This window comes from Haemaphysalis longicornis, unplaced genomic scaffold (genome assembly GCF_048455015.1).
Source record: "Haemaphysalis longicornis isolate Haplotype H1 unplaced genomic scaffold, Haemaphysalis longicornis Haplotype H1 scaffold_9, whole genome shotgun sequence".
NCBI classification, from domain to species: domain Eukaryota; kingdom Metazoa; phylum Arthropoda; class Arachnida; order Ixodida; family Ixodidae; genus Haemaphysalis; species Haemaphysalis longicornis.
In genome coordinates, this window is record NW_027526460.1 from 5813432 (window position 1) to 5828618 (window position 15187).

At 47.7% G+C, this 15187-nt stretch overlaps 1 protein-coding gene across 6 annotated transcripts in view; it reads right to left on the reverse strand.

Moving 5' to 3' along the window:
• LOC144152957 (intermembrane lipid transfer protein VPS13A-like) overlaps positions 1-15187 on the reverse strand; it is a 139995-nt gene that overhangs the window by 108015 nt on the left and 16793 nt on the right. For all 6 annotated transcript variants that reach the window (XM_077684548.1, XM_077684549.1, XM_077684547.1 and 3 more), the window contains exons 18-30: positions 14225-14303; positions 13687-13774; positions 13445-13562; positions 10644-10818; positions 9861-9987; positions 8141-8440; positions 6122-6195; positions 5856-5998; positions 5058-5254; positions 3692-3798; positions 1768-1806; positions 788-922; positions 620-697 (exon numbers count right to left, since the gene is read on the reverse strand). In XM_077684548.1, the coding sequence (XP_077540674.1) occupies positions 620-697; positions 788-922; positions 1768-1806; positions 3692-3798; positions 5058-5254; positions 5856-5998; positions 6122-6195; positions 8141-8440; positions 9861-9987; positions 10644-10818; positions 13445-13562; positions 13687-13774; positions 14225-14303 (1660 nt within the window). The remainder of the gene's footprint in view (positions 1-619; positions 698-787; positions 923-1767; positions 1807-3691; positions 3799-5057; positions 5255-5855; positions 5999-6121; positions 6196-8140; positions 8441-9860; positions 9988-10643; positions 10819-13444; positions 13563-13686; positions 13775-14224; positions 14304-15187) is intronic.

The window sequence follows — 15187 nt, forward strand, 5'->3', positions numbered from 1 at the left end:
CTTAGCCACCGAGTCCCCACAGCAAGTCATGTGTAAACATGGTCGATTAAATCAAACCTGTGGGCTCAGAAGAGAAGCAAGTTCCTCTGGGGTGTGAAAAAAAAAAAAAACTCAATGTCATCTGGTAAGCACAAAGTAGTGTATTTTGAAACTGCCTGCTGCCTTATGCCCTCAAGCTATACTTCTGATAAGCTTATCACTGGAAAACTTTCAGCTGGAGCATAAGGAAACGAAGGACGGTCGAGAGAAACATGAATGCAATGCTGAACAGCATTACATTCGTGTTCCTCTCGACCGTCGTTCGTTTCCTTACGCTCCAGCTGAAAGTTTTCCAGTGATCATGAACCCACTCACCCAATCCCGAACATAAGCTTATCCTTTACAGTAAACTAGGGCTCACTCTAATGGTGGCTTGTACAGAATGTCAGACGGGGATCATCGGCTGTGCAGATGCACAAGCATGCAACACAGCACACTAACTCATCAATTCCCAGAAAACTGTAATGCACAGCTGGAGAACTCGTAGCACGCAACATCACAGAAACCAGTGATTTCTTGCCCCTTCAAAACAAGCCCACAGCTTCCGACTATCCCAAGTTGCAGTGAAAGCAGAGCCTACCTGCTGCTGGACAACTTTCTCGGCCGACTTGAACATGACAGACCGGGCTTCAGGCTGTAAAAAGGGCTCCAGAAATTTCTGCAGACCAAATTGAGTGAGTGAGTTATGCACCCGCATCACAAAGGACAATAAAACGCACACTTGCACACCAAAGGGCCCTGCACCCACCTGCACATCCACAAAGAATCGGCGGAGCAAGACCAGCTGCATTCGTCCAACATGAAAGCGAACAGTGCCATCGGGGCCCTTCAGTTTCTCTTCCTCCATTTCGAGCGACTTAGTCCGAGGGGCCTTTCTCACATACTGTGAAAAGAAATGCAGGAAGAGGGTCTTGCATCAAAAACTCGGTTGCTACAATTAATGGAGAGTTTTAGCTGACCGTTTCTGACGGTACGCTCCGCTCCGATAGCAAGTGGGAGCGCCATTGCGCATGCATGGCGCGCTAAGCCCCAAATGGCATTGCTCCAGTTGCACTGAGCAAGCCGCCGATACCAGAGTGGACCGTCAAAAACGGTCAGCTAAAACTCTCTACTATCTCGAAAAACTGAGTGACAAATGTAGTTTCTCGTTTTAATTGAAGATATGCATTTTTTTTTTCATTGAAAACAGACATTTCAGAACTTATTAAAAATTTTAGATGTAATTTTGTGTAAGCTTTCACAAGAAACCGCTGCATAGATGCACTTAAACATGACATTAGTAAACCATGCTCAAGTCAAGGATTGCAATAAGATTGATATCATTCTAACCGTGTTAGAGCAGAGGTAACAACGGTTTGAAGTTTAGATTTTAATGACAAAACCAGTTTTTCTTGTTTCAGCTTTCCGTGCCTAGACTAGATATGGCCACAACTGCAACCAAATTTAGATGGAATGGTGGTAATAGTCTTATTGCAATCCTTGACTTATGCACAGTTCACCAATGCCGTATTTGGCGGCATCTGTGCAGCAACTTTTTTGCGAATACTGTCACAAAATAATGTCTAAAGATTTGCGTAAATTCTCGAGTACCTGTTTTTGTGCAAAAACAGAATTTATATCACAATTAGAATGGGAAACTACATGTTCCTCTTCTTCTTATCCTAACCGTAATAATTAAGTTTTTTAGTGACGACCATGGCCAAAGCAAAGCCTGGAATACATGCTTACCTTGAAGTCAAACAGTTTGTCATCTTCAATGGACAAAACCTGGGAAGGTAGAACAAAGCAACCATTGGGTATTTTCTCTTTTCGATTCCTGATGTGTAAACAAAACAGAAATGAACAAACTCTGCGGGAAAAAAAAGCATCCTCTTGACAGATTATTTACATACCTGCCAACCTGGTGACATAGAAATTCGTAACATCTGCCGACTGGGAGAAGTGTTGGGCAGCACACTTTAATTTTTAAGTCTAAAATGATTCACGTTTTCTTCACGCGTTCTCATGTTTTCATAAGCATACATGAAAACCGTCAGTGTTGAAGAGTAATGAGCAGCAACTTCATTGGGAAGGGCAGCAAATTCGGATATCTACGATTTCGAGAACACTTGGTAGTGCTTTCGCGGCTTCGAACCCGCATTTGCACTGCGAAGCTACTACCGCAGCCGTACCATGCACAGGACGCGGCAGTCATACAAAGAGCGCCACGAACACGGAAGTCGTAACCGGCCCGTGAACAACATGCTGTAAGCAGGCTTGCCAAGGTAGCAGCAAGTTCACCCCGCTGCATAGCCCACCCCGAGAAGACGACAGAAATCGCAGCTTTGCAGATGGTGATAACAAGACTACGTATTGCTTTCTCGTGGTGGCGCAGGTCCACAGTGTCGTTTAAATCTATGGTCCCAGTTTTTTCGAAAATTCGTAAAAATTCGTACATTTTACGGAAAATTCGGAAGAGTTGGCAGGTATGTATTTATGCTCTGGTCTGGTCAGTGATTAACAATAGTTAATCCTAGCAACCAAGTCTTCATTCTTACACAATCTTTTTGTTATGCATCACTTTCCTGCCCAACAAAAAGATTTTAGAAAAAAAGGCCACAATTAAATAAATTTTGTGTATTTACTTCTCCTAATCATGCTTCGACAAGTGAAAATAGAAAGCGCAGATTATTTCACACAGAAAACAAACCCACACATATGTGTGGGCTGGGCTTCTATTCGTATGATCTGCGGGTAGTAAGAATACCTTAAAAATGGCACCAGGCGCAAAAAACCTGCATTTTTACGTTTTATTTACGAGTTTTACATTGTTTTCAGGAGTACTTATATTATACATGGGATTTTTGGAAAATTAATAATAGTGAAGTTTTAATTAATATAATTATTAATTATAATTAATATTTTTTTACAAGTAATTACGGAGCTAGTTCAAGGTTAAGGCGCGAGAAAACATTACCAACGAGCCAGCACAAAACCGCGAATAAATGAGACACGAAGAAAGGAAGAAAAATTTTTTATCGCTAGCGCTGCAGTGCACGAGCCCGCCACCCTGTAGTGCCCAGCAAAATTTTCGTGACAACAAAAGCCCAGCCCACACATATGTGTGGGTGCATTTTTCAACCGTGATGACGGAACAAAGACGAAGGGAACGGGTGTATTTTTTAGCCAATCGCGTTTTTCCAAGTCCTGCAAGTCGTGTATTACACTTGTTATTCAGAAAATACGAGAATAGCAAGAGGAAATATCAGTTTTCATCTTGAAGGCGGCTAGCGTGATCGTGCTGGCTTGAGCGCCGTTTTTAATGTGCGATTTCTCGCCCCCCTGGTGGCGAAATGAGTGAACTAACGAAACCAATAAAGTCTCGAAAGCGTTCGCAGCGGCTACCAAGGGCTGTGAAACTGAAACCGAAACAGGTGCCACTTAGTAAACGATTTGTTGACCCACAGTTCGTGTGGGCTGGGCCGTAAAGGAATATGGCCGGTCATCTGTACGTGCACTTGACTACAAGAATACAATACTCCTGAGGCATGCATTGTACCTCTGTCATTTTTTTTTTTCTGAAGAAAAAGAATGTGAGCTTCAGCCAAATTAGGCTTCACTGTGTGAAGGGTGTCAATAACAAAACTCAAACGGAGGGTTTGAATCCTTTTACCTTGGAGTACAACGTTGACTCCATGAGGTCAGTGACCGACAGATGTGTAAGGTCAACGCGTACTATCAGCTTCTCATTTGCCTTCTGGACGTAGTCGCACTCAAGCCCTGGAACCAATCAAGCAGTGTGGCCATGGTCAACAGATGCAAAACACTCAAACACAGGAAATGTCCGCAGAATTTGCTGGATACAACACAGATGTCACGGTTTATAATTTATGGCAGCAGCCACACGCACTGGAGCACTACTTCAAGCTTCTGTTAACAGATGGAAGGCTCGTCCACTTGCCCCATGCTTGCCCCCCGTTTACCGCCAGACTAGAGGCCCACTGCGCACCGGCTTTTGATACATGGGGCCTATGGAGAGCTTCACAACTGGTGTATGCACATGGAGCGACTCTGGCACTATTCCCTCCCTCCACCCCATGTAGCAAGGCAGCCCCATCCTGCACCCGCCCTGAGTTCTTCAACATAAACCAATTGCAAAACTCCGCTTCAAAATCTGGGCGGCACGAGCATCCCTGCTTCGCTGAAGCTGAAAGGTAAGTGAATGCATGCGGCACCTAGGGGAAAAAATTGATTGATTGAAGGGTTTAACGCGCCGACGCAACGCAGGCGATGAGGTGCACCATAGTGGAGGGCTCCGGATTAATTTTGACCACCTGGGGATCTTTAACGTGCGCCGAAATCTCGAACACACGGGCGTTTTTTGCTTTTCGCCTCCATCAGAAAAGCGGCCGCCGCGGCCAAGAATCGAGCCCGCGACCTCGTGCTCAGTAGCGCAACGCCTTAGCCACTGAGCCACCGCGGCGGGTCACGGGGAAATCTACAAATGAGCCTAATAATGCTGTCGCGTTAAAAATCATAGTCCTCCTGCCCATGAAGCGGGACGTCCAGCGCTATGTTAGGGTTTGGCTAAATTGGGGATTTGGTATGTTGAATTATACGGACAGTGGCGCGATCTCTACGACACAGGCAAAGGACACAGGGGATTCGCGGGTAGAGACAATGACGCATCTAATGCGCCACACAGGTGGCCGCTGAGAAGAGCGCGGCACTGCTCAATGGGGGGAGACGCCGCGTGTGGTGAGAAGTATTTACGACTCGAGAAAGAGGCGGCACTGGTGGAAAAAAGCTGAACTTTACAACTGTTTATTTAATAACACAACCCAATAAAATAAAGGTTCTTTTTTAAAATTACAAAACATTACATTAGGTAATGTGCTGTCATGTTTCTACAGTTTTTCTTTTATAACTTGCCGCAGCAGGTGAAAGCGGTTCAGTACTACACTTCAACTTTCTGCCCCTGGATGCAGAAAGGCTCCATGCTTGCCCCTGTTTTCCCCTCGTGCAGGGGGCCCACCCACCAGAGACGCAGACGTCGGCCAGCTCCAGGTCCACGTCGCACAGCCGGGCCTTGATTTCGTGCACCCGAAGGGCCACGTTGAGCTTGGTGGAGCCGGGGGGCACGGGCGGGTCCTGGTCATCGAGGAAGAGCCCCGTGGCCTGCTTCACGGCCGCCTCCGGGATCAGGCTGCTGTAGCTCATCTCCTTCATGTTCAGCCTGGCAAAGAGCGAGACAGGGACGCTTGGCACTGGCGGCACCTGTTGTGGGAGAAGGAACTGCATGGCTGCTATCATTCTGTCCATCAGCTGCCACTGATCTCTCCTCCACCACTGCCGCTGTGAAGCATTGCAGTCCGTGTTGGTTTTCATTGTGACATTCGGTGGTCGCTCTCCCATGCCTGCCCCAATGGGTGCTTCACCTGCTACGTACTATATTCTTGCCCCATGGCCTGGCAAGCAGCAGGATGCAAGGAGGAAGGCCACTACTAGGTACGTTGCTACTGCACACTATGGCTCTGCAGCTGAGTTTGCAAACACTTCCCCATAACATACACACGAGCTAGATGCCAACAGCCGCCGACGTAGCCTCGGGGAAAATCTATGAAATATGAGGCACCCCATTGTGGGGCACTCTTGGTCATTTCACATCATCGACATCATCGTTTGCAGGTCTAACCTTAACCTTGGGTACGCAGACAAATATGTCTTGCACCTTCCCGAACATGCAGTCCCCACAACTTGTTTCGAACCAGCGATCTTGTATGCAGAACTAGGCGGCCTCAGCCACACCAGAGCAAGAGGGGACAGCGGAAACCCACTTTTGGTAAACATAGAGCAGGTATCGTCCCAGGGTCAGGAGTGCCTCTCGGTGAAACGTGATGGACACAGAGGTGAAGTCGATAACTGCCGAGTGCTCCACCTGGTGAAAGTCCGATTTGAACTCCGGACAACTCGCCTTCACCTGCAAACCACAGGGGAGCATGCACACAGCACCCGTTATCCTCTACAACACAAGGAAACAGGGGTACAAGGATGCAAAAGTGAAACTGTTATGCTCGGTCAACAGTAGCATGGACGTGCTTGCCTTGCGGTAGAGCACTGAGACCATGTCTTCAGCAGCCTTGGAGCTCAGTAGTTCCAGGTACTCCCCTGTGGGACCTGCACGAGAGCATGGACAATCCTCTCAAGATTTTGTGGGAAATTGTGGGAGCCCGCAATCCCGACTTGGCACATTCCAATGCCCGCATGGCTCTTCGACCTTGCCCAATAGCCCGGCCACTACAGCAGGCTTCGCTTGCGCCTCATGAGATGGCAGCCCTGCTTCGGCCCCCGCGAGCGTGGAGCTCGGGGGCTTGCGCCAGTGGGGACAGGGGACTTTGGCGATGGTGCTGGACCGGCTGGTTGCGCCGAGCGGCCTGGCTCTGCCCCTCCAGTAAGGACCGACCATCGTCCACCGGTAGCACCATCCGGCCGCGCAAGCAACGCGGGACCCGTCAACGACATAGAAGACTGAAGCACTAGGGGAGTTTCTGAAATAAGCCCCCTTGGAGGTTGGCGTCGGGAGCCCTTGCCTCCTGCCTACCTCCCACGCCGGCGCCATTGACATGGCAGCCGCATGTGGCGTATCGTCCAAGTGAGACCCGTAGCCGCAACCTAAACTACATGCATTACAAGTTTTGGCAGCACTTTGAAACAAGGCCCCACAAATTGTGACACACATGCTGTCAATCTGAAAAGGCGTGAATCGTGACAGTTTTAATTAAGGTCATACCTATTTCTAATTTAAGCACATTATACAAGCCTAGTCCACTTATGGCAATATCCAAGTGGCAAGGAAATTCTAAAAAAAAGGCAAAACAGAGCTCAAAACATTTTATTCGGATGCAAGCATGGTTGTAGTACTACTTATTTGCAAAAAAGGAGCCATAGTCAGCCTGCTTTATTTGCTGCACGTGAAGCTGGCATGCATATTTTTCGAGAGCATCTATAGGTGCTTCACCAAGCTCAGCAAACGGCCCTTGGCGGAAACGAAGTCCCTGAATGACTGTATTAGGCATTGGGCCTCCTGCGAAGACGCTACCCGAGTAGGCTGTGCAATCGCGTCATCAAAGTATCACCGTCACCACTGTACGCAACACGTATCCATGCAACGATCGCCTATTCAGTGAGGCACTCGGACATTTCCAGAACATCGGCCCTGATGTCCGTTTAGCAAGAAAACGGAGGCAGTTGAAGAGGCACCCAGACAAATTCAACCAATGCGCACGTGACACAACAGGCGAACATAGGCGCTGGTGGCACGAGGCACGAGGAGCGGGAGTTTGCGAGCGGGAGCAGGGACGATGCCACAGTGGCGGCGCCGGGAGGGGGGTTCGGAAGAAAAACTGCCCTTCTCCTCCTGTCGCTTCTTCATAAATAGCGCAGTCGACTTGTTTTCTAAGAGGTGGAGGGGATGCGAGGTGTACCACGAGTCGCGCCGCATGCCATCAGCGCGGAGGAACGCCAGGAGCTCGCATTTTCAGTGCACGCTGTGACCGGATCCAATCGTTATATCCTATATCGCGGCATTGGAGCATTGTAATAAGTGGTTTATTTTACCATAGACCGCATATAAAAGTGGATGGTTCCATAGCTGTTCATCGTTATGTCCGATATATTGTTATGCATGGTATCGTTATAAGTGGACTCGACTGTATTACAAATTTGACTTCAAGCAAACAAAAGGAAGGGTTCCAGCCAAAGCAAAAAAATTTATTTTTGAGTAGCATTACACAAGCCAGCACACCTAAAAATCTATAGACTGTGGTGATGAACGTTCTGTACGTGCTCACATAACACTAGCTACGATGCATGCTGTAATAGAAAGTAGCCAACTAACTATGCCGTACCAACTTGCAAAATGTTGCAAACACAACTATTCTGCCAATTCGATAGCTGCCCATGCAAAGCAAGAAAGAAAAATGTACCAAAGCACTGTTCAGTTCTTATCAAATACAACCCAAATGATGATGATGATGATGTGTGGTGATGCACAACGTAAAAGAAAAGCTTTGCTCGAGGCCAAAGCATGCAGCGCTCTCTACGGCAAACCAAGCAAACTGACCGATGTGGAGCTTGTCAACCAGGTAGATGCCGTTGATGCTGGCCTGCAGGGCGGGGCCGTACTCCATGAGCGCAACGTCAGCGCAGAGCTTGTCAAGGCGCAGCATCAGGTACGGCTTGTCCACCTGGTCACTGGAACGGGCCAGGTGCAGGGCCACCTCGCCGATGACGAAGCGCAGCAGGGAGTTGACCGTGTTGCTGGCCGACACGTTGTCGTCGAAGCCCGGCACGTCCAGCGTCCAGCCCCAGTCCTCAAATTCCTCGTCCGAGTGGTCCGACGCTGACAGGTACTGCTCCGAGCCTGCATGCGCAGTTGGTGGAAGGGCGCCAGGCAAGGTTTTCTCTCAGACGGACACTGGGCAACTCCTGCTCTGTGTGTACGTGGACACATTGCAGAAGGCCTCGATATACAGTGTGGACCGCTTATAATGTACGTCACGGGAGCAGCAAAAATACGCGCTCTAAGCGATACCATGCTGGCCTCGATATACAGTGTGGACCGCTTATAATGTACGTCACGGGAGCAGCAAAAATACGCGCTCTAAGCGATACCATGCTGGTTCCTGTTAACACTTTTGATGGCCCTACGTGTGGCTCGGTTGTGCAGTGGGTGCGAGCCTATTCACAGAGCAGCAGCTCATGATGGCCACCAGGAGTACCTTCAGCAGCTGCAATCCATGCTCATGAGGCGGGCCTTCTCCACTCGCCTCTCTAGCACATGCGCACAACTTCTCTGCCTAGCCTGGCCACTATCGTAAGCTGCCACTCCGTGCATAGGCTGGCACCCACTTGTTTGTTCTAGTTAACACCTTTGAGGACTGTACAACCCGTTTCCAGGCATTCTTTAGCTACCATCACTTAACTGAACATCTCTTAAAAATACAGGCACAGTGTTTGTTTGGTTTTTTTCCATCAGTTTATGCTGCATGTTTTTTTACAATTGCTGATGCAGCTTTTTTTCTTTCTATTCCTTTTTTTTTTTTTTTGAGTGGGGGGAAGCATGTCCGCCGCTTTTAGCCCCTCAGGGGAATGCCTGTCACAGCTATACGAGCTTGGCCGATACCAGCACATGACCAGAAAGCAAGCTGTTGTCAAGATCATTTTTTTACACGCTATTTCATTCGCTGGTGATGTAAAAGGCAGTTGCTTATCAGTGCAACATCCTGGCAGGGACGATCACAGCACGCCAGCTTGCTATCATAACAGGTGCACCAAGGGAAAAGGCAGTTGTGGTTATCTCTTAACTCTAAAAGGAAAGTTGTATAGTTGAAATGCCAAGCTGTACAATGTCATACTTCACAAACCACAATAGATATAAACACTTCAAACTCCTCTGAGTCTTAAGGTAAAAGAAACCACCATCTAGAGTTAAGCCTCCTGTAAAACATTTTTTTTTTTTTTTGGGGGGGGGGGGGGGGGGGGGGCACTCTTGGAAAACCCCATGCAAGCCCAGCCTCAATCTGACATGCAAAACAGTTGAAAACATTCCCTCTGATTTAGCACACCAACACATGACTGCTACTTTAATTTATACAATGCAACATTATTAAAAAAAATTAGAAGTTACTTCCAGACAGCTTGCTCCCACCTTTCCGCGCATTTTTTAGCATCTTTGATGCCTGTCTCAAATGTAGCTTATTTCTAGATACATGAGTGGTTACTGATGCTTCCCGATTCCGCCCAGCGATGTGCATCTTGAAGAGAGTGGGCGTGAGGCGTACCGGCTATAGAAAGCTGCGTGGAAGATCGCGACGGCTTGCCCAGCGCAGCGGACGGAGCCTCGGTCACATGCTGGCGGATGAGCTTCAACTCCTCTGTGGAGGGCTCCACCTTGGTGCTCTCGTCAGCCTGCACGGCAAAAGGGGCAGTAGCACCGACTGTCTCTGCGGCTACTGGCCCCGTTACGCTGCAACACACACACTCACCAACTCTGCCTCAGTAAAAGAACAGGACACCTCTCTATGTCATATTCACAGTTGTTACGATGATGGCGATGATGGTGATTATTATTATTATACATTGTAGCATGGAGGAAAGAAAAGCTTAGGAAAGGCCCTGACGTCACTTCTACTGAGGCCAAAAACGCCATTTGGGTAGGCCACCTTGTCTTGCTTGTATTTTGCGTGCACGCTTCACCTCCTCCGCCTTCACTCGCTCCACTGTCGTCTGCTTCGTATCTGCCTGCCGGCCATTGGCTACCAGCTCGGCCGGCCTTCGGTGCCGTTGCTAGGGCACGGTTGCCAGCACCTCCAATGGAGGTGAAAAAATTGCGCCACTTCTTCCGCACTTCTCGCAATGCGCCGGTGGCCATCGGGGCCTCTCCTAAGCTTTCTTTCCTCCATGTGTTGCAGGATGCGACTCTGACTGCCCGACCAATTCTAACATCCACGCTGCTGTCTCCTAAAGCAAATTGAGGTAAACACGGCAAACAAACACCGCTGCCACGAGTCTGCCTTCCAAGGACGGCCGTGCAGCAGCCGAGGAGACCCTGTGCTGAGCCTCACCTTGACGCTGCCACAGACCAGGCACTCCAAGTGCTCCTTGCTCGGACCGTCAACAGCATCCCCGGGTGCCAGCAAGTGCGGCAGTGGGAAGTTGTGAGCAAACTCCACGAGAAGGCCCAGACGCCGGTCCGACAAGTTCAGTTTTAAGCTTGACACCGAGACATTCAACTTGTGCCTGCAGAAAGACAAGGGCAGAAAAAGACACAACTTCACACCTTTCACTGCTATCTGCACCTCTTTTTCCTCTTCCTTCAGTTCTGGGCTATAGGTACCTCTACATTACAAGATCATTACATCATTTTGTAGCAAGCATTGCTTTGCATAGTGTTTCTCACCATAACTCACCTAGAGTGGAATCTGGCGCTAGCGTCAACGTGATTCGGTGAAGGCGCTCTACGCCTCCATGAGTGCCGCCATAGTGTGTAGTTCGGCCGGAAGTTTGGCGTGGCATGGCCGGCAATGACTTTGCGTCTACGCAAATTGAGTTTTTGTTTAAAAAATTGCTGCCGAAAGTGCCGCTGTCAACAAATTTTATTTTGTATAAGACACTGTGTTAGAGGGCCTATGTTTTAAAATAAATGTGAAAGTTACAAAGAAAAAAAAAAGCAGAAGTTCTGCCTTTGGCTCACGCCGCCAGATACAGCGGTCCGTCCCAGATTTAGTTTTAAATTATTACATACTCCAAACTGGGTGAGGTTTTCTTTGGTTTTTTGTAATATTTAGCTGAAAAGAATTATTCAAATTGTCTTAAACTGTGTTCGTGCTTCCTCTTAATACAGTATTATTATCGTATGCTACGCGCTTTGGCAGGCGGAGCAGATGCAACAAAGAGATGCAGGAATGATGTAATCACGTCGTATTTCTTTGTTTTGTCCAAGCAGATATAAATAAACCTAGAGGCGAAGCCTATTACAGCAAGTAAGTCTTCAAGCACGCGCGCAAAGCATTATGAAATTGCATGAACGCTTTAAATTGCAAATAAATACTGGCTTGTCGAGTAGCTATGTATGTTGCCTCATTGTGCCTGCCCAAGGCAGTGCATGCTTCAAGGGGTAAGTAAACGCAGCGGCGGTGACGAGCGACGTGAAAATCGTAACTGAATGTGTGCAGAAAATGGATAGTGTGGGCTAGCTAGCTTATTTAGTGGCTGTAGTGTGGGCGGCGGCGGCAAGCGGTATGAAGAGATAGAACACGCCGCTGGGACCCTCGCCCGCTTTTTTCCGGTCAAAAGCAGCCCACAAGCGAGCGGCAGCGGTGATACAGTGAACTGTAGCGACAAGCGACGACGACAGAGGACATTGGCGGCAGTGTATTAATTTTTTTTTTTCGCTTGTCGTTGTCACCCAGTACACTCTGCCGTTGTACCTTTTGAGTTACGTTTTTGGCGTCGCTTGTCACCGTCACTGCATGTGGTCACCCCTTCATCTTAACAAACTCGCCACTAACGCGAGCACAAGCGTGAAGTGCTAATGACGCTGTTATTTAGACATATCTGTGATAGCCATTGGATGCCAAAAATTGGCATCCCGAAAACGGAAAAGCATGTCGAAAACAGAACTAACAAGCACTTCAGAGCCTAGAAGCCTAATCCATAGCCCTTTGTACTAGCCACTTGCTGCCAATCCGGTTCCTACAGTACCCACAATTCCCATGGCGGCATGCGATCGCAGCGACACTTTCCTCTCTGGGTGATATTGAGAAACTATGTTACTTTGTACCCACTTAGCCAATTTAATGTACGCAGGTTGTTTTGGGCCCCAGCCCACACTTGCGTGCTTCCCAGCAACTCCACAATCAGTGTCAAAAAAGCGAACTCTGCAAACACCCACATATTCCCTTTGTACAAATGGTCTGCACAACAGGCTCTTGCAAAATGGCCAACTGCAAGACAAGCTTGAGCCACTCAGGTGCCTTGGCAAATCAATTCCAACAAGCCTGGCTTGCTGCGCCTATGGTTGTGCCTCCTCCTGTTTTACTCCACATAAATATGAAGCACAGTTTCATCAAGATGAGCTCAGGTGATTCCACTTAGTTCACCTCGCTGACTGAATCCCCTAAGGTGGCAGAGCCCCTTTGCAAAGAAATAGAAATGATCTTTCTTTCTTTGAAATCAATTGTGGAAGTCAAAAGCTACAGCACTAGATGTAATCACCATCAGAATTTATTTATTACTGCATCCATTCTGGTTTCATTGCCCAGACTATTGTTTCTGGGACAGACCGCTTCTCTATGCAGACGCACATACTCTCACGCATGGTCATGCTGCTGTTCCCACACCACTGCTGCTTCTTTCCCCAGATGAAGCGACTGCAAAGCGTGCATGCGTGTGCGTGTGCGTGTGTGTGAGTGAAGGTGTTGCCTGCTGCGATTTGGTGCAGCTGGCTCGGTGCTTTGTGGATGTTGACATGACATCTTCCACAGCTGACCCCTCCCTCTCTTCACCTTAGGCTCGCCTTTACCCCTGCTCTGATCTACATATGACAATCTAGCTTTTGGCAAATCCCGATTCAGCAAAGATGACACCAATGAGAGAGGGTGTTTGATGAAACACACAACGCGGAGGACCGAAACTTTCGGCCAACCACATCAACACGTTCACTCTTGGCTCCTCCCCTCCCCATCATCCCTTGAATGTGTCATTTCCCTGTCCTCCCATCAACGCAATGATGATTCAGCTCTGCAAAGGCCCAGAACTTCTTCCTCACAGCTGATACTGTCATGGGGGGAGGGGGGGGAAGAAAAGCCTGTGGCTCCTTTTACGCAGCCTCAGTGTCGGGGATGGTGCGGCGGCGGCAGCCCACCTTGGCAGGAATCGGTAGTCAGGCTTGACGCTGTTGGAGAACAGGGCCTGGAGCTTGATCTTGGGCACCAGGTGCATGTCCGACTCCGGGAGAAGCCGGGCCATGCGCCACTCGTCTCCTGCGCCCGTGGAGAGCCCAGCCTTGCACCACCCTCCTTTACAAACAACACACTCCCATTCCGTGAAGTCACTGCACAGCAGAGCACAATTAGCAACGTTACACAACATGCAAGGAGTGGGCACCTGAGTCGGTGAAGAGCACCTGGATGTCGGACAGGCAGACATTGAACCTGTCGTAAAGCTTTTCCTCGATCTCCATCTTGGTGGCTTCCTGAAATGCGCAATGCCCAAACACACCACATCAAATCGATGCACAATGGAGATGGCTTTAGTCACCTAAACCTGGCTTGCACATACAAAGGCTTGCCAGGCAACACTATTTATAACAGTACAGACGACTCATGAAAAGTTTCATTTTGGTCCACTTGATTTCATTGATTACTTTGGCCAAATTTGGCGGCCACCTTTGGCTGCAACACTATGTATTGCGACTGTCATTAATGAGATTTCTTACTTAGTATGCGATCAAATTTTGGCAGTTCCACATGAGTACTACTCACTTCTTACACTCAGTGTATCCCCTTTGTTTACAACTGCGCATATCATCTATCGATGAAAGCCACCCAAAAGTTCTCCATCCAGGTTCAGGTGCCTGGACCCGTGTCAGTTCCACCTTCCTTGGCATTACATGCAAAGAAGGAAAGAGGGGAATAACACTTGCCTCAAGAAGAAGGGAATCGCTTTGGAGATCGCTCTTGAAGCTCAACTTTCCCATGTCAATCACTAAAATGTTGCCGCTCCTAAAGGCACAAAAGGCAAAAGATGGCACAAATGTCAACTTTCCTGTGTGTAAAGACATCCTTCGAAGGTGAATTTCTAAATGGAAGCACTTAATAAAAGCCTGCTCTCTCAACATTAGTGGTACTGTCAAATGGGGCAATCAACAATAACTCTATATTCATAATGGAGCAGGTACTACAAATATTTCCCATTGTAATTCTTGCTTCAAAGCCCACATTTTACAATGTTAATGTTAGATTTTGAATAAAACAATTTTTAAACTTAAATACAAAATAATTTTTGATTCACAATATATATGGGAAACTCTATGCCATTCTAGCAACAATTTTCTTTGTAAGGTCTCCACACAAGCACTGTTCCCGAGCTTTTAACTAAGTGGAAATGTGACAAATTAGAAAGGTATTTGTAAAGGTGTTGAGCAGGGGACCTTATACAGATTGTGAATAACTCAATATAGCATGTTCATCTTTTTTTTTATCCAAATGTTCTTTTTTTCAAGACGCAATAAACAGTTAATTCTGCTGTAAATGTAAAAGTTTAATGCTAGCACAGCTGCAATGGAGGACTGGAAAGTCAGGAGCAAAATCTGTGGATACCTAAAATTTCGAAATAGATTTTATTGATTGATTTTATATTTTTATGCCCCAAAGCTGCAGCCAGGTTCTGAGGTGCACTGTAGTGCTACAGAAAAGCCTCGTTACAACAGACACTGTTACAAGAGACACTTGGTTATAGGAGACATTCAAATGAAAACCATTTGGTTGGTTTTTCTATGTTCACCATGTTAGCAACATTGCATACAAGAGACCTGTTTTCCCGGGTCCCCTGGGTGTCTCTTGTAATGGGGTTTTACTGTAATTGCTACTGCTGCATATCAGAAAGG